This window comes from Ambystoma mexicanum, chromosome 2q (assembly GCF_040938575.1).
Source record: "Ambystoma mexicanum isolate Mex_15411 chromosome 2q, UKY_AmexF1_1, whole genome shotgun sequence".
Taxonomy (NCBI): domain Eukaryota; kingdom Metazoa; phylum Chordata; class Amphibia; order Caudata; family Ambystomatidae; genus Ambystoma; species Ambystoma mexicanum.
This window is the reverse complement of record NC_090924.1, coordinates 231088441-231108027: the sequence shown is the minus strand read 5'-3', so window position 1 is coordinate 231108027 and position 19587 is coordinate 231088441. Positions and strand designations below refer to the sequence as shown.

Here is a 19587-nt window from a genome sequence, read left to right as displayed (position 1 = left end):
GTGTAGCACTCAACACTCTTAGCACGGTATCAGGTAATACAATCACTGCAAAAATGTCGTCTGTAAAACAAATCACAGCAAAAATGCATTAGGTACATAACTAAATTCTATTGGCTAGGTAGCCGCAGAAGGCGTTATCAACAGTTCTTTTCTCCTTGGGTCGACTTCTTTAGACTGGTATTCGTTATGATTTCTTAAATAAGAAAAGTAAATCAGAATGCCAAAATAACAAGTCAAAACCAGATTCTTGCAGAGTATCGATGACAAATTAAGATGTTGTGGTGAGAACACCATCCAACGTATGTCCAAGATGAAACCAATTGGTTGAAACTTAGTACTAACAGCAGCTTAGCTTGAAAGGTCAGGGCCACACCGTCACACATTCATGTCTCCTGCTATACAGTGATGGCTGCAAGTTGGAACTTTAATCGAGAACAATCAATTTAACAATTGGCAAAAAGAGCATCACAAAGTGCGCAGGTGATACAAAATCGAAATGTTTTAAGAGCAGTACCCTGAAACCATGCGTTGCACATGAAGACAGTCAACTTCACCATTGGAACGGTCTGTTACCCTTTTAACCTATAGGTTATCTGTAAAATCAAGTGCTACTACACGCTTTTTCTAAACGGTTACTTTTAAATAACATGTTATAGTTAGTTGTAAGCATGTCATTAGTGGCACAAAGAGTGTCATGATTTAGCTGAAAAACCGCACTGTGGTGTTTAGCACCAGTAGTGTAGGCAGGATATGGAATGAGGTGCAAGGCCCACCATTAGTGCCCCAGCCTCCAAAGCCCAACCTGGTATTCTCAGCTGTCCTGCGAGCTGAAAGATGCATGGTGACACAGAATGCCTAATGCTTTGCATGAATAGCATGTACACAAGCTGCATGCCTGTGTTAAAAACGGTTAAAAGGCTGAGGATTTATCAGACAGGCTCATCTTGAGTGAGTCTCTGTGTTGACAGCAAAGCAACTCGTGTTTCCGGGTTGCATGTTGTCACATGCCAGGTGTGAAATAATCAAGCAATGGTGGATTTCAGACTCACGTCATATTGAATTATTCTATTTGTAGCCATCGATAATGAAACTACCGGAATGCAAAATGACATGCTAGCAATACTCCATCCAAGGAGGACTGTAATATGGTGCTCAATGCATTCCAAGCCAAAACGGAAAAGGCGAGGCAAAACATTATAAAGGCCAGATCTACCTCTAACCAGGAGATCCGCCCCACTGAAGGGAATGTACCTGTCAGGGAACAACTCTTTAAATTTGACCCCATCTCAGAAGCAGATATGCTAGAGGTGATGAATAACATGAAACCCACTACCTGTGCAGAAAATGTCCTGCCCCCTGGCATTATTCTTCAACATAAGGATATATTTGCTCCCATCCTCCGGAAAATAGTGAACGCGTCATTTCATGAGGGTTTGGTGCCTAAAGATCTGAAGAGAGTCACCATCACTCCTCTCGTTAAAAAAGCGGGACTAGATCCCAAGGATCCAGCAAATCTTCGCCCCATAACTAACTCGAATTTTGTTCTCAAACTGTTGGATAAGGTAGCCACACAGCAACTCCAACACTTCGTCGAAGATCAGGAGATTCTGCACCAACAACAATCCGGCTTTAGAGCATCCCACAGCACTGAAACAGCTATGCTGGATCTGCAGAATCAGATGCTGACGATGCTGGACGACAACAAATTGGGGATGCTGATGCTTTTAGATCTCAGCGCAGCATTTGATCTAGTGGATCACAGCCTTCTTATCAAGGCGCTTAGGGAGAGCGTTGGCTGCTCGGAGGGAGCTATTGATTGGCTCCTATCCTTTCTTTCCAACCGCCAAGCGAGAGTACACTGGGGTAACAGTTTCTCCGATTCATGCGACATCATATTCGGAGTGCCCCAGGGTGCTAGCTTATCCCCAATGCTTTTCAACATATATATGCGCACTTTGTGCACCCTTCTGGTGAAAGCCGGAGTGTCATTTACTAATTACGCAGATGACACCCAACTCATATTGGAGTTGGGGGGTAGGAACCACGCCACAGATAGCGAAGTGCTCACCAAGGTTTACAAGCTAATTGACGACTGGATGCAGGCAAACTGGATGTGCCTGAACGACTCCAAAACCGAATTAATGTTGTTTGGCTCCAGTCGTCAGTTGGAAAAACTGGGGGCAGAGTATAACTCTTTTCAAATTAAAAATGCCATTATCCAGGTGGTTCCCAAGGTGAAGACCCTGGGCATGATGGTCGATTCAGTCGTCGACTGTCACGCCCAAACTAACTTCCTCCAAAAAAACACAGCATACTATTTTAGGCTTATGAAAGCAATTAAACCACTGCTTAACGAAGTAAACAGGGCTACGATAGCAAGAGCCATCATTCTCTCACGGCTCGACTATGGGAACGCCCTGTTGTTGGGGGCCGCATCCAAGGATCTATCCAGTTGTCAGGTTATCCAGAACAACGCGGTCAGAATAGTAAAAAATCTGAAAAGGAAAGACCATGTTACCGAAGAGAGGCTAGCTCTGCACTGGCTCAGAGTAGAGGAGCGCATTAAGTTTAAAGTTCTCTGCCTGGTCCACAAATGCCTTTATGGCACAGCGCCTTCATATTTGAAAACACACATAAGGCCCTACAACCCCACCAGAAACCTACGCTCGGGTGGAAAATGCCTTCTGCACGTGCCCAAGTTTAAGCTAAAAACAGGGCTGGGCAGATCCTTTCTTGTGCTGGCTCCTAAACTGTGGAACAGCGTCCCGGAATCACTTAGGTCCGAAGTCAATCACTCAGTTTTTAGGAAGAGGCTGAAAACATACCTCTTTAGATAGGATCGTGGGCGCAGGACCTCACTCTGAGACCTTGCCGCTCAATAGCTAGCTGTACCATTTGTCCGTCTCACACGTGTTGTCCGTCTTGTTGTCTCGCAGTTTCAGTGTTCTTTGTACAAGCGCCCTGATGCCCTCGGGCTTACGGCGCTATATAAAAACTAAATACATACATACATACATACATACAAATACAGCAATAAAAAATGATTCACAAAACATAATGTGGGTGCTCCGTTTCAGCACATTTTTCAGAAACTAGAGAGTGAATGAAGTCGTTGGATGAGAAACCTGGCCAGGGGATTGTGTGCACTACTGGCATGCAGATTACTGTTGTGGGGCAGAAGAGATAATTATATAGTGTGATCTAAACTACCAAATTACAGGGCTCTGAAAATAAAGGGGGAGAATGCAGAGAGAGAACTCCAGGGAGAGCACAGAGAGGAGATGTTCATGAATTACTCAGTTCACATATATGTAGATCTCCAGAAATGGTTGTGGAACTTTGGCACATATGTTCAAATTCTGGCAGGTTTATTTACACTTTTCATTATCACACAATCGATACAATGAGTACCATTTAGTTGGGGAATAGCAACATCTGTTGTTTACAATGCAATAAAGATAGCCTTTGAACAGTGGTCGAAGCGGGTGGGAGCAGTTGCAGGCTCTGCTGCTCTACTTTTGTTAAATTAAGTTTTACTGTTCCTATACTTTCATTTTAAAAAGAAAACGTTCCGGAATGGTTTCGTTTTAAAATAAAAGTGTAGGAAGCAGTTGAAACTCGCACTTTAGTGCACTGCACTGAGCGTTCCCTTAAACAGCAGGTGCATGTGTTTATGGGTTTGTGTTGTGCGTGTTGGGGATGGGGGGCGTGGCGATGGGGTTTGTTGGGAGTGGGTGCAGGCCAGCAGGAAACATAGCTCCACTTCTTTTCGTACACTTCGACCACTGGATATGAAAGCCCAAACGTGTGCCAGCTACAAGCATTCCAATGACAAATATTTCACCATTACTTTATACAATCCTCTGCTCCAGGCCAGGTGCAGATGGTACAAGTTGCAGCATGGAGAACTGCTGGCTGCACCATGGCCTTGGCCGCAATGATAAGGAGCTCTGCCAGGATGCAATAGAGAGGGCTTGCACAGAAGGTGTGTGGCTGTGCCATGTGCAGTTAAGTGGCTTCCAGGTTCATGGAATGCGTTAAAAGGCACGTTTAACGCGGACAAAACGTGAAATATGGAAGTGCAATCAATTCCTAACCCCTAAATGAGTTGTTTGGTTGACCAGTTAACTTACTTTTATGGTCCAGGGTATTAAGGTCACATGGAGAGTACACAGCCGCACACTCCAATCACTCCAATAAAGATGCGATGGGTTGCAGGAGAGGATCGGGAGAGCCAGCTAAAATATGAAGGCATGGGAGGAGCAGGTTGCCTGTGACCCATCCTCTAACACTGTATCACCACGGACAAGGTCTAGCACTGAGAGCCCAGCCGCAGGGCCGACTGGTCCCCGGCAGCGCACTCGTTGTGTGCACTCACTGCGCAGATGCAGAAAGGCAGGGCAGATGTGCATCTGATAGTAATGTCCAGTCCAGAAAGGACATATCTTGGGATGGCAACTGGCGTCTTGGAATTGTTTTAAAACTGAAATGAACTATGAACTATCGCAGCAGCAATCACAAAGGGACAGCGAAACCTGGCGCGCTCCTGGCCTAAAAAAAAAAGTGTACAAGGAACGAATAACAAGAAATGAAACATTTAAAGGGGACAAACCATGTGTTTTAATTTAATGGAAAACGTACATTGATGATAAAATGTGGTTGTATACGAATTGTTCGTTTTACAACTGTTCGAATTACAATTGACCTTTTCACAATTGACTGAATTGTGAAGGTCATTTGTAACATATATGTGGGGGGAAGCCCCCCACAACCCCCCACCCAACCACCCAACGCCAAACCCCCCAAAACCCTATATATATATATATATATATATATATATACGGTCAATTGTGTAAAGGTCGAACAATTGTAAACGAACAATTTGGGTAATACCTAAAGTATAACTTAAAATAAGAACAATTTTAAAAATCAGTAGAGAGCAGCTCTGTCTGAATCACAGGAACACAAAGCTCATTGAACTGGTAACCAGAACAGGACTGCGAGACTTGTTCTTGCCCTCAAGCCCAGGCACTGTATCGCTCCATGATTGAAATCTCTTCACTGGCTCCCAGTGGCTGCGAGGATTAAGTTCGAAACCCTCTGCATTGTCCACAAGGCCTTCTGTGGCCAAAATACCTTCAACTCTCCCTTCCTAAATATCTTCCATCTCGAGCTCTTAGCTCATCCGCCTCCCACTCCCTCAGGGTCAGCCGCTTCTCCAAGCAACGAGTTGGGGGTAGATCTCTCTCCGTGGCAGAGGCCTCCCTCTGGAACAGCCTTCCTGCCTTACTGAAACTTGAGGAGAACCATCTCCGGTTCCGCACCTCAAAACCTTCCTCTTTGCTTCTGCTTTCTCTCCTCCTCTCCCCTGCTAAATTTCTGACTGCAACTGCACTGAATTGGCACCAGGCCACTCTCACTGATTTCGCGCCCTGGCCCAGCCACCTGCCCCCGGCACTGCCTCCCTGGCAACCACTGCACCGCGGGACTGTCTCCGTATCCCTACAGCCCCCCTCCGAGCACTTGTTCTGCACTTACCTTGCACTTGCCACCAGCTGGCCCCTTATATATTTATCTTATTATTCCACTTTCACATGTACTGCACTTTCCCCTACTCCCTTGCCCCTTGCACTTTCCCTCCCCCCTTCCGATGCACTTGCGTGATCTGAATGACACTTGGCCTATTAAGATCGTTGTCTGTCTTCCCTATGTACCCCCTCCCTGCCTTGTCGCGCCTTGAAACACTTGTGTATAGGCGCATTATAAATGCCATACCATATCATATCATACCATACCAATAGAACTCTCGTACAGATGTGCTAAACGTTTGCACATGATAACAGATCAGATAGTCATGGGATCATCCAACCATAAATTCTAAGGGGGGGAGCACATCAGGAGATGGTCCCCTGCCATCTTAGAATGATAAACCATGCTCCCTGTGGCCCTAGATCTTGGTGTAAAGGCTGGCTGTACTTGTGGAAATCTGAAGGTCCAGCTGGGGACGGTATCACGTATAGGCATGCCTGGAGAGAATGGTGCTTACGTGAGTGGAGAGCTGAAATAGAAATTGAGAGCCAAGAGAGAGTGGAGTACAATCGTATCAAAAGAGGCTGAGATCCACATCACATGCTAACTGTGCCCCGATGGTGAAAGAGACTACAAATGAAAGTAACATGAGATGCACTCTCTGAATTCTTTATTCACATCAGTTTTTTGAGCAGGCACACTCAGCAAGGATGTGGTATTGTAGAATGCTTCCTACATATGCCAGGTACATAGACACTGATTCATTCTATGCTTTCTACTGGGGCCCTTTATAAAAATGGAAGGGATTCATGAATTCTTGAATTAGTGGAATCTTCTTTTATGCTTGTATGGACTCCTGACTTGGATTCCACACTGCTACTGCCGCCTTTGTGGTGGAGCTCTATCTGAAGAATGCAAGACTCCAGAGACCCGTAAAATATGCCTTCACCGACTAGGATATCTACTCAGGGGCTGCGTGGACTGCTCTCTCCCTGTTAGTTGGATCCAAGCGATGCTAGAGGTTCAAAGAAGCTGCAAGACAATGTACTTTCTCTGATAATGCATATGTGTGCTAGTGCAGCAAGTAATATGTTGTTGTATGTTGCATGAAGTGGCCAGATTGACTCTTGATCTCAAAAACAGCATTAGTTTGTTTGGTAGAGTTTTGCTTAACTTGGTGGTTAATCCAACAGCGTGCATGTGGCTCAACCCTTGACCAGGGGGCCCAAAGCCATGAGGTTTGTTCAGTGGGTCGGTGGTAACCCGAATATAGTTCAGTGTTTTTCTTTTATCTTGGATTTTTAAATGTTTTCCATCCAGTCAGAGATGGTGTTAGCGAGAATGGGGCAGCTATTCTGTTCTTCTCCCTGCATTTTTGGGGCAGGTCAAAGGTGTAAAGTCTTGGTTTACTTAGAATAAGATATATAAGGTATAGTTTAGTTGCAGAGTTGTGTGATGATTGCCCCCAGTTCTTTTTCCAGTGGAAATTCTAATTCAATGTTAGCATGATGCAACCTGCTACCAATGTTTGATATTACAAATCCGGATGATTGGTGATGTTAGTGGTGCTCAAGGCTTATTAAGATGAAGTGTTGCAGAAGAGGAAATACAATCACACTACCTTCCCGATTCTAACACCCACAGCTAGAAATTCAGGATGACAAGAGCGGGTAAGGATTGGGGCAAAGGGAAGAGGATATTATCCGTCAAATTTCCTTTCCAATTATGCCTGCTTTTCACAAGCACCTTAGATAAAAACACACGTTTTTGTTTTCCTAATGTCACTAATGTAAATGATTTTACTAATCTTTTTGTTTTCAAATGTTTTTGTAGAGGAAAGATCTGTTGTAACAAATTAGGTGTGATCTTAATTTGGTTTAAATTTAGTGCTGTGGCTCAGTGAAAATTGCAACTACACATAAATCGTGTCAATGTTTATAGTGATAAACCCCCGCAATGGTAGCCTGCCAGGACGAGTAACGCCTGCCAAACCTAGTCAGGCAGAGCGTAGCCAAGGGCAAAGGGCTGTTAAGGACTGTCAGGTGCTACTACAGGGCGTATCGTTATTAACACCCACGGGGCTCCTTCCAGAGTGCTAACAATATTAAAATATTTGTGTGCAAGGGAGTGGGTGCTATGCGTGTTGCGCACGCCCAATCTCCAGTGGAAAAAAATAAAGATGGCCACTACCATGGCAACTAGAAAAGGGAATAGTTCCTTTTCTATTTCCATGGTGGAAGTATGAGATGACCTAGGGCTGGACTAGAGTGGCAAGTAAGGGTTGTTGGGGGCTTGAGGGATGCGGGATAAAGAGTGGGGCAGCTTAATAAAAATGGCAGAGATCTGGTGGGAGGCGCCATGGGATTCCACCTGCATTTCCGGCCACATGATCAGTCGGAAACTCTCCCCTGGGTGCAAATTGGTGATAAGGCGAGCATCAAATGCTTTGTGATTTTCTATCCTAACAATGTGTATGCATGAGGAGAACTGATGTAAATAGTGTTTTAGTGGCTACTGACCTCAAACCCTGATTAGTGTTTGCGAGAGAAGTGGAACGTTTTCCTGGCATATATTGAATATGGGAAATTGGTGCATGCGGTGAAAGCCAAAGGAAGCACAATAGGCAAGTCATATAAATTGTACAGGTAACAGTGATGTTGATTCTCACTAGAGTGCAGTGTTAATGACACTGTGCAAGCTTATGACACAAGACTTACGGCAATGGTACTGCTCTTCGTTCATAGATCAGTTGGTATTCAGTCGAGCAGTTGGTGTCGAAGGTCACCTCCCACGTACAAATCATCTGTGTGTCATAGTCATTCAAACAGTTCAGGTCTCTTATCTGCCCATCTGCTTTGCCTAGAGAGAAGCCGCAGACACACCATGAAACAAAGAAGTATCAGTTTACCAGTCATTTACATTCTCAGGAGTGGCAAAACAGGTATCATTTCTTCTTTCACATTATCACTTTATCTTATTTGTACTTCCTTTTATGTCACGCTATTCAAAAACTCTCTATTTCAACATAACCTAAAGCAAATGTTGAACTTGAACGATAAAAAAACCGTTTGGTCAACAGCTGTGGGCTAGACGAACCATATTTTCACACCGGAGCAAAGACAAAGGATAGTCAGTAAAAACACACCACCTTTCTGTGAAGTCTTACTCCAACCTAACAGAGGCAAAACTGGAGAACCACTGCTTGAGGAATTGTACTGCGAACAGAGGTTCTCTGCCTCAGAGAATGAAAAGCCCCGCAATTGGTTGGTTGGTTGGTTGGTTGGGAGCATTTTTATTTTCAGCTCTGAAATATTGTTTCACTCCCCCAGCTTCCACTCACCTGAGCCGATGGCGGGACTGTGAATATTTTCTCCACGGTGAAAGCATATTTTATTTACCAAACATCATATATTATTATTGCATATACTTTGAATTTGCCAAGCAATACTTTTCATTGTTCTTTTTTTAAAGTATTTGTAGTTATATTACAGAAACTGGCAAGCATGCCCCTCATGTGCCTCTGACCAAGGTTGCTGCCCAGCTGGTGCTTCCACCACTGGATCGGTGTAGACATTGAGAAGAAGGAGGCATTAAGGTATTGCGAAGCCTGCAATCCTGTAATATGGTTGCCGGCTGTGAGCATGTTTTTCCCTGGACTGGTCTGTGAAGGGCCTGCACTAACCCAGAGGCATGAAGCTCCAGCTTTAGACCATCCAGACACCCAAGCAATACCAGTGATGAATATCTCACAAAAATGAACACATTGGATCAATTACAAACATTGCTCAGAAAAATGTAATAGAACTCACAGAGAATTAAACTGGAAATTGCCTTCTGGTGTTCTATAAACATCCAATTAGCTATCCAAGTTTACTTTGACGGAGAGAATGAGAATAATACATAGCTAACATGAACACACACCGGCATTACAATGGGCAACACATGGAAAACATAACACTATAGATCAAATCACTAACATGTATAACAAATGTCTCTATATTAGAAAAAAGGTTTATGAACCAATCTGCATACCACATACAACTTTGTATGTAAAATTGTCTGAATCCCAACTATTTAAGGCTAAAGCCTAAAATGTGATGGCCACATTTTCTTCCGAAAACAACTAGTTTCAACGACACACCCCTTTCAACTGGATCTCATCATCTTCAGGGCCATTACACATATTCACTAAAAATGACATGAAATACCGAAGAACAACTCAGGAAAACGATTTTTAAAAAATGATGGTACAGAGCGCAATCTTAATAACCATTAAACAAATGCATGTATGGATGAAAACCTCCGCCGGGGGTGACCAAATGAATGACACCCCTCTTGCGGCCATAATATGGTCATTCATGCCAATCATTTATTGGATGCCAAAGACAAGTGTCAACCAGTGCAACCAGTTCAACCAGTGCAACGAGTTTATGCACAGCCGCTGCTTGTGGCTTCCTTCTTATGCTGCACCTATGGCGCATTCTTCCTTTAGCAGCCCCTTAAAAATGCACTTACTTCCACCAAGCATAAGCATGAAAATAATCCAAATTGTATGTGTAATCTATTACGCAGAGAAAAACAAACTCAGAACTATTTATGATTCATAATCATGGTAGAGTAAGAATTAAAACAACTAGTCAAGAAGTATCTCCTCACAATTGAGCTCTCAGTTTCCTGTCTTTTTCTTTCACACCGATGTTACCACATACAAGTTGGTGTGTTGACAGCTACATTTTAATTTAGATTACACTCCCAGGAATATTTCCTCATATTCCTTGGTTACTAACATGATATTTATTACCACGACAGGATTTAAGCAACCAATGAACAACCTCTAATAAGTAAAGAATGAATGTAACTAATCGGTTGACCACACCCTGCTGTGACAGATACTAGCCAACTGATCCTAGAAAAAGCCAAAGGATTGGCGAAACATGATAGCATGTGCGCCAAAGGTTATTGTTGGTCCATGCATAACACCTGTATGTAACTTATTTTTGATGTCAGCCAAGTCACATACTGATATGTTTGTAACCAAGGAATATGAGGCAATATTCCTGGGAATGTGATCTAAATTAAAACTTAACTCTCAGCACACCAACTTGTATGGTAACATCCGTGTGAGAGAAATTGTGAGGAGGTACTTCTTGACTACATCCCACCTAAGCCGGTGAGCTAGGTGTGCCTGCCCTGTCCTCACCTGTTGCAGACAGTATCACCCCCCCATAGCTCAAACCGCACTCTCACTCCAACTAGGTTGGTGCAACCATCCCAGGGCAAACACTGACACATCTACACCCCTTTAAGAATTTTAAACAAGACATATTGTAAGCAGAGGCGTTGCTAGGTGGGGCTGAGGGGGCTATAGCCCCGGGTCTTTTGGTTGAAGCCCCGGACAGAAGCTAAGGGACTACAACCAAAAGGCAAGCTAGCCCCGAGTCCCGACAGTACCAACATTAGCGTAGCCCCGGATCTTTTCCAGACCTAGCAACACCCCTGATTGTAAACACTTAGCCAAATAATATTTAACCCCTTAACGGCTGAGCTATTATGCAGGTCTCAAATTCTAATCGGAATCTGGGCTCATTCAGAGACAATTCACCTTGGCTATCATTTTGAAAGAATAGAACAGTTATCATTGCACCATTGTCGGCATAACATACTCATTGAAAGATTTTCTCTCTCGCATGTAACAAGAGAAACTGCTTTTAAAATATTAGTGATGCACTGCCACAGTGGCTTTCAGCCTCACCCATGCATCAGGGCAAGAGCAACAAGTACCTAACTTCGTGGCAATCTTTGAATGGAATTCAAAGATTCAATCTTCCCTGAATGTGGGTGAAACCTTTTTTTCATATCACAACAGTCATTGTGCTCAGTGTATCTAAATCCATTGCCATCTTTGAAAATATTGTTTGCCACACATCTGATGAAATGTTAAATATAAAGTTGCATATACTCAGACAGGGTGCATCTATAACATTACATCTTAACATGTTCTACTCTACTTGGTTGTTCAAACCTTCATTTAAAGAGTCTAAACTATGCATCCAAAGATGCTCCCTTTTGCCAAATGTATTCTTGCTTCCTGCTTCTGAAGATGCCCTGTTATGCCCCATATTCCAGAACCTTTAGTCTAGTATGGAGATATGTGTTAGAGATTGTTGTAATGTGACCTATACTGTTAGGTTTTCTGTGTTTTCCCTATTTTAATGTCTGTATGTTTTCATGGATTGTATGTAAGCTATATATCAAAACAAAGGGTGGTCTGGGAATCTCCCTACCAGCAGAGCAGATACATGGGACGGACAGATGGGTACAGACGCGTTTAGGGCAGGTGCCGTATGAAATACGTGTCTGGCAGTATCCGAAGTATGCATCGAAAATGCCCAACTGACAGAATCCTTCAGAACTGATGGCACTGACATTTGTTGGCACAGGACAGTCATTCGAGTTGGTTCGTGTTGGTGACGGAGACCCCCCCCCTCTTGTGCATTACAAGCCATTAATTCGGCCTTTACGGAAATCGGGTCAAGGTCTCCCTGCACACAAAAGACGGGGGAATGTAGTCTGGGACCGGTGCCACTGGGGTCTTGCCGGAGAGGGGCGAAGGGCTTTGTCAGCCAATGGAGGTTGCCTTCTTCACCGCAAAATCAAAGAAGAGCTGGCCTGCATCCGATTGCAGACCGATTTTGATGAGCTCCATTGCGAGATTGGCGCCCAAGAGTGAAAACTATTGGCAAATGTTCTCATAAATCCATTTGGGATACTGGGAGAAATTGGGAAACAGAAAAAGAACCAAATGACAGGGAAATTCTAGAAGGGCTGGCAGAGTTCGAAGATTGGTAGCACCCACTGGGTGATGAAGCAGTACTAGCCCTCAGGGAACCACTGAGATTGCCTGCCCTGAAGAGACCAAGTGTTTCCTTGTCAACATCCTCACAGGAGAGCTCCAACTTAGTGTGTAAGGATTTCAAGAAACTTCCCGACGGCAACTCACTGGCACCCCCAAAAGACCTAATGGTTCTGTCTAGCCATACAGACGCTTTGAAGCAAAAGGATCCCGCGGCAGCTCCGTTACCAAACTAATGGGTGGAAGGAAGGATCATGGATAAGGTCTCTTTCTATGCCCAAAGCCCGGAAACAAGTACCTCGACTGACGGATTCCGGCTGAAACGGACTAGGATTCAAGGAGAGAATGCCGAGAACGAGCAGGAGAGAGTGGCCTCTGCAGCTTTGAAGAGCCCCTCTGATTCCCGGTCTACTATCAGGAGGCATTCTGTGAGTGAGAGTTCGCTTATACAGCCGAAGGGAGGCAAAGAAAATAAGGAAAACGGATAAAGGTAACAGCGACCTCCTGGCCCAGATGTCAGTGATGACCATAGGCATAGCGCCATCTACAAAGCTATACAAAGTTTTAAACAAGACATTGAAAGACCACACAATGTGGCTGGCTATGCTCCATTCCAAGCTGATTTTGTTGGAGGTCTTTGTGATAGCAAGCTCAAAACAAGGGGATGCGGCAACTCAAAGTACACCTTTGTTCGCTAACTCGAGCTAACGTTCACGCTCAACCTCAACTTTAACCGGAGACCTTATTTAAAAAAAGTATTAAACACCAGACTGGGAAGGCAGTTGAGGGGGGCCCCGAACTGCAGGCAGCCCCTTGTTCTACTACGAATCACACTGTCACAAGTGATACGACGCTGCAGGAAAAGTGGTGGCCCACTGAGACAGTGGAAGAGGCGCAGAGTAACCTGCAGCAGGATGCACTTGGCAGTGCCAGGCCATCCAAAAGTAGACGAACTGCCATGGCTAAGGAAAAGACCAGGATAAACAGCTTCTTGCTTTTTGTTAAACCAAATAATGGTCTGGCCGAGCAAAGTGGAAGGGGAAATACCTGTGGCTCGGCTGGAAATCAAAAGAACCCTTTGCAAAAAGCTAAAATGTCAATCCAATAGAGCAAAAAAAAAAAAACTCTATTGAAACAACCTGAACCGGATCACCATAATGTGGATGCGATACATATAGACGATTTGGCGGATGAGAGACTTATGGACTGGCTCAAACCAAATTCAGAAGGCCTGAACATAACCTCCCAGGTTTGAGAGGTGGATGATCATGTCTTGCTAACTAACATCTCCTCATATTGAACTGACTAAGGGATGGAGGAGCTGATAGAAGCACAAATGGCCCTCGACACTAAGAGCGAGATGAGGCCGGGTAGTACAGCCTTCCAGGAAGGAGGAATAGCGTGTTCCTCATGCTGGCTGAAAGAAGGAATCAAGTGTCAATGAAGACCGGTATTGACAAATGGACTTAAGTTCCAACTATAAATCTTAATAGCCTGATATAAGTGGCCAGGAAAACAACACCGGGGCAGTCGCCAGTGCACCAGATATTGCCCCGGGGGAAGGGTATGGCCACAAGGCTGATAGAAAGTCCTCGACTAAAACCGTCTCGTTTTTTCAAATCACAACCTACTAAGCGAATGGATAAGAGCCGATGCCAGACGACTAGTGATCCACTGAGAAGGGGGTATTATCATCGGAAACTGCAGAGGGACTAGGCTCACTGTATCAGAATAGAAAGAGTGCTGGATAAAGGACAGGAGTGCACCCATGAATAGACATAACATCATGAAATTATGTCACTGTATCCCGAACATGAGACTAATAGTCCCGGGTGACATTTGCATTGTGGAGTTTCCAGATGAAAATCATATTGATTAGGTGTTCCTGCATCTACGCTCTTCAATCATCAAAGACCTGTTGCTGGAAGCGTCATCCAGTCTGCTACCGTTTGACTTTGATGTAACTAACCTGTGTGGAGCAGTCCCCCAAGAAAATGCAATCGCAAATGGAGCCAGGCAATCAAGATTAACAACTAGCCTTGAGAAGATCTCCCCAGAAGTATCACAGGACAACATAGACTTGAGAAGCTCTTCTCCTACTGTGCGGACAGATCAACCTTTATATGGCCAAAGGCTAGGACCATCTAAATCAAGCCAGGAGAGAAAAAATGTGGTCCTTCGAATTGAAAAGACGGGGGAAAGCCGTCAGTGCAGAATGGTGACAACTGTGGCTCGCCATTTGGCATCTCGAGTCTCAAACTCCATGGAAAAGAACATCAAGCAACAAGCAGAGGAGAAGGACGGGCACCCTACCTTATCACTTGTGTCCTGGAATAAGAGAGGTTTCACTCACCTGACAAAAAAAATGACATTGAATGGTCTAATGCAGAATTCATGTCTACAAGAAACGTGGCTTTCAAGAAATCCTGCCCTGGATGGATACGTCCTTTATAAATCCGGTAATAACATATGCACGGAGTCGCCCTGCTGCAGGACTGTTGACTTTGGTTAAAAATGGGTCCATGTTTGTACCGCTTAGCTCTATGAACTATGGCCCATACCTGCAGCTGACGACTCTAAAATTATGTGAGCCTACTAAATCCAGTACACAGAGGAAATTGAGATTCTTAGCTCTAATTGATATATATTGGAATCTGGAAAAAAAGGAAAACACAAATGTTGCAATATGTATCTATGTCCCTAGATGAGGTCTATACCCTGGACAACACCTATATATTACTCTGTGGCGACCTAAATTTGATTTGTGAGGCGGGGACGCCCGTGACCGAACAAGAAAGGAAGAACAATATGGGTCAAAGAAATAAAAGAGGAGCTCACTGGGTGAAATTGATGAAATCACGTGATATGCATATGATAAACGGAGCATTTGAAGATGACAAGACCTGCAATCCAACTTGGGATGCAGGATCACAGGCCTCGGTCACTGATTACATTTTTGCGTCTAGAAGAAATATTGACTCATTGACTCATTGAAGATAAATTACACGCAGCAGAGTGATCACAATCTTCTGAGAGTTCAATGGTTATCAAGACACCAACCCAGATTTACCGTGGCAATGTGACAGTGGAGCCAGACGGGACAAGGCTAAGGCTCCTCAAACAAGACGCTAGCAACTTGCCCAATCTTCTGAGTATACAACTAAAAGGAAACCATCAACAGCAAGGTGTTAAGTCCATTGATTACTTAGCCCTATTGGAAGGTTGTTAAAAACCAAAGCACAACCGCAAGTCACACCAAACTGATCACAGACATGCATATGACACAGAGACAGCAAAGAAAAAAAATCACCATAAGTGACACAGAGATAGCAAAGAAAAAAAATCACCATAAGACGAGAGTTAAAACTCCTTAAAGGACAGGACAAGGGTGTGGGTACAAAGAATGCTACATGTTTGAAGAAAACTTATAAAAACTGTCTGAAAGCAAAGACATGGGAGCTGATTATAAAGAATGCCCAGGCGATGCTGCAGCTGATGAATAAGAATCATGCAAGAGAGACTTGGGCAATTATAAACTCCACGGTAAGCAGCCAAAATCATGCTTTAATAAACGGTTTCCCCGAAAGACAGTGGGCGTCGTTTTTTGGACCTTATATGCACCACCTGAGGGAGAGCTACTTATGGCAATCGAGGAAGTTCCCTGGAAACTGAAATATACCCAAGATGACATAGCCACCCTGATTAACAGAGCTAAAGCCTCCCGTGCTCCAGACCCGAATGGATTATCAAATTCAATGCTCAAAGAAAATCCAACAGAATGGGCTTCTGTCATGGATACAATCCTGAAATCAGTGCTTGCAGCAAGATCGATCCCCGACTCCAGGAAGGAGAAAACCGGGAGACAATCGTGGTGCCGATCTTCAAAAATGGTGATCGTGCTGATCCTGGGAACTATCGGCTGATCACGCTTTTGGATCTGATGGGGAAGCTGTATGCCACCCTTCTTCTCCAGAGACTAAAAACATGAGCAAAAGAGGTTGGACACCAAGATCCCTTCCAATTTGGTTTCACCAAAGCCCTGCGAACCTCAAATCCGCAGGTTATGTTGGCTCTACTGAAAAATAAACTGCTAAAATCTAAAAGTAAGTGCTACTTGGCTTTCATTGACTTTACAAAAGCTTTTGACAGCATTAGCCGACAATTGCTGTGGGAAAAGTTAACCAAGTGGAACTATCCACCAAATCTGCTAGCACAGATCAGAGCTTTCCACATGGGCACCACGGTCAGAATAAAGCTAAATATGGAAGGATCACTAACAGATAAAATAAAAAAGGGCTGCAGAGTAAAACAGTCTGCCCACTTGCTCCTTACATTTATAACTTGTACATTTCAGATCTCGCTGCATTTATTTAAGCCTGCACCTGCATGTACCCAAAAGTAGGGGAACACAAGTTGACTCATCTTTTATATGCCGATGACCTTGTCTTGATGAACAGAACCCCAATGGGGCTACAGAGGCAATTGAATCACCTAGAAGAGTACACAGAGCTGAACAAACTCTCAATTAATAAAGAGAAAACTAAGGTGATGCAATTATAACAGCACAAAGGAAAGAGTAACATTAAGTGGTACATTGGTGGGAAATAATTGGAGAATGTTCAGTCGTTCAAATATCTGGGCCCGATGATTTCTGTGAAGCAAGCAGAGAAGGCTAATATGGCGGCCTTGACACGGAAAGTAGAACTTTTGGCCAATCAAGCTATAATACTGAAAAGAAGATTCTGTGCTTTCCCTTTGCAACCTGTTATTGACTTCTATAAAACGAAAGTGGTGCCAACAACCACCTACGGAGCTGAGGCACTAGTGTCTGTCCCTAATCAGTTGTAGCAAATACTTGAAGGGAAGTTTTGGAAGTGTGTGCTTGCATTACCAAAATCAATACTGATACAAAAAGTAAAAATAATTGCGTCTAATTTCACTAAGGGCAGCAGACTGGACATTTTTACGTTTCTACAGGAAATATATATCACCATTCCCTGCTTTGAAATGATACAGGCTGAATGTGTAAATCGGAAGAATACACTAGGCTTACGGGGGGGAGATTTGTGTCGAAAGCTGATAACCACAATTGAGGCCTCCCCAGAGGAGCTGTTGTCGAATCCAGACAAAATTAAACAGAAACTCTGAACGAGATTGGATAAAGATTGGGGATGAAGGCCAAGAATGCAAACTATTTAAGCAGCTGGAGTTTGAGGAGAAAGCTTACAGCCAGCCACTCAGCTATACAGCAAAATTCCCAGATCCAATTTATAGAGCCAATCTGATGAGTATCAGGTTCAATCTCCTACCAATTAGGGAGATCTTGGCAGCAAAAGGAAGATATCCCACAATGTTGCCTACGAGCAGATTTAGCAGATTGGTAGAATCCCAGGAAACACTGCAACATCTAGTGACGGCAAGCGAGGACATAACGGAACTGAGGTTAAAGCATTTGGCTAAATTCATCAAACATGAAGAAACTTTAACTTCTGAAGAATGGTGGAAACGTGTAGGATGAACTATTGCCGTGATTGATTTAATGGAGAATATCTAAATCTAAAAACCTAGACCTGCTGCCAACCACTGGCTTTTACTTTAAACTTTATGGATAAATTGAGCAGTGACGCCCTTTGAAAAGGGGGCAAATTGAATTAAACGATGAAAGGAAACTACGACCCAAATTATGGTACAGGCCTAAGAATTATTGGTCCTAGCAGGGTGATTTGAAGAAGAGTTCCCACTCTGGGGACTTTTTGGAGTTTAGGAACTGTCTAAGTTTGTATTTTGTAATAAACTAATATGCAATAATAAATAAATATTGTATTGTCTCCGGCACAGAAGTCACATATGACATATTGCAGCAGAAAATACAGATCTGGCACCCGCCGATCCGTCCTGGCACAGCAGATATCAGACAGAATGCTGCACAGTCGGCATATCCGACAGACTTCTGCATACCATGCATATCTGAGACTCCTGGGAAGCAAGCCATCTGCCAAGCTCACGCATATAATGCAAACCTGATAATCCTGCAAAACAGGTCTATCGGACAGACTCCCGTATCACATGCATACCTACTGCGAAACAGGTTCATTCACAGGCTCCCTCACTCAGTACTGAGACCTGCTTCAACCTGCAAGTAGGGGTGACAGTCCTTTGTGCTCTTGAGGTCCCATGTACATGGGTAGAATGGGTGGCCGCGGGCCCATTTGGCACAAGAGCCGTTAACACATAGGCTGCAATGTCAGCAATGTCTCAACATCCCTTGCGCCAAATGGCTGGTGCTGAATTGGCTTTCGCGCCAATCTGCCCATGGCGAAAACGCTCTGCAGCCAAACTGGTGTGCCAATACGGTTGGCGCCAAAAGGCTTGTGACAAAACATGCTGTACCCCTGGGAGAAAGGGTATTTAACGCAGAGGGGCCTCTGAAAAGCAGTGTCTCTGAAAAGTGATGTGAGATAAGCAATGAGGAGGTTTGCTCTGGAGAGCACAGCTACCCTAAGAGGCGCTGAGAGAGATCCTGACACAGAGTTGCTGAGGGAAAAAGGTTCAGGACAGATTTCTTGGGAAAAAAGGGTTTGATGAGAGAAGGTCCGTGAGAGACTCGAGGTGAGACAGTTGATGCGTAGAAAGTGGCATGTCTGAGAGTGATGGCTGTAGGTGGGGCTGTAAAAGAGGATCTCAGAGGCTCTGATGAAGAGGGACACAAGTAGAGACGAGCTCTCATAGCTGCTGATTTGTTCTGTGGAGATCGGCTGAGGGAGGAACTTCAGGAGACGGGCTACTCTGTGATCGGCTCATGGAGAAGTGTTTGGCCAACTGGGGCAAAAAGGGAGTCTCTCGGATGTGGGCAGTGGGATATGAGGGAGCTATCATACGGAAAGAAAAAGATGGCTAAATGTAGAACATTTTTGTTCTTTTTTAGCAATTTCAAATAAAGGAATCTCCCTAATCTGTGCTTGCTTTGTGTAATGTAACTGGTCTGTGAAGTGCTTTGGGCGCAATGAAATCTGGCCGTGTTCTGCTAGCTGCTTATACTGTAGATGGCATTTGTGATGTATCTGCGGCCCAGGCATGGCAGTAATCACTCAGGAAGGAGTCTGGACCCAGGTAAGTAGAAATTGGAAGGTTTCATTATTGTTACAGATACAGTTAAAAAGTAAGAGCAGGAGAACAGGTGAGCACATTTTCCATGTCAGGGCTCC

General features: G+C 44.1%; 1 protein-coding gene across 3 annotated transcripts in view; it reads right to left on the bottom strand.

Annotated features, from left to right (window-relative positions):
- Window positions 1–19587, bottom strand: part of IL4R (interleukin 4 receptor) — a 318820-nt gene that overhangs the window by 119436 nt on the left and 179797 nt on the right. For all 3 annotated transcript variants that reach the window (XM_069647185.1, XM_069647187.1, XM_069647186.1), the window contains one exon: window positions 8247–8388. In XM_069647185.1, the coding sequence (XP_069503286.1) occupies window positions 8247–8388 (142 nt within the window). The remainder of the gene's footprint in view (window positions 1–8246; window positions 8389–19587) is intronic.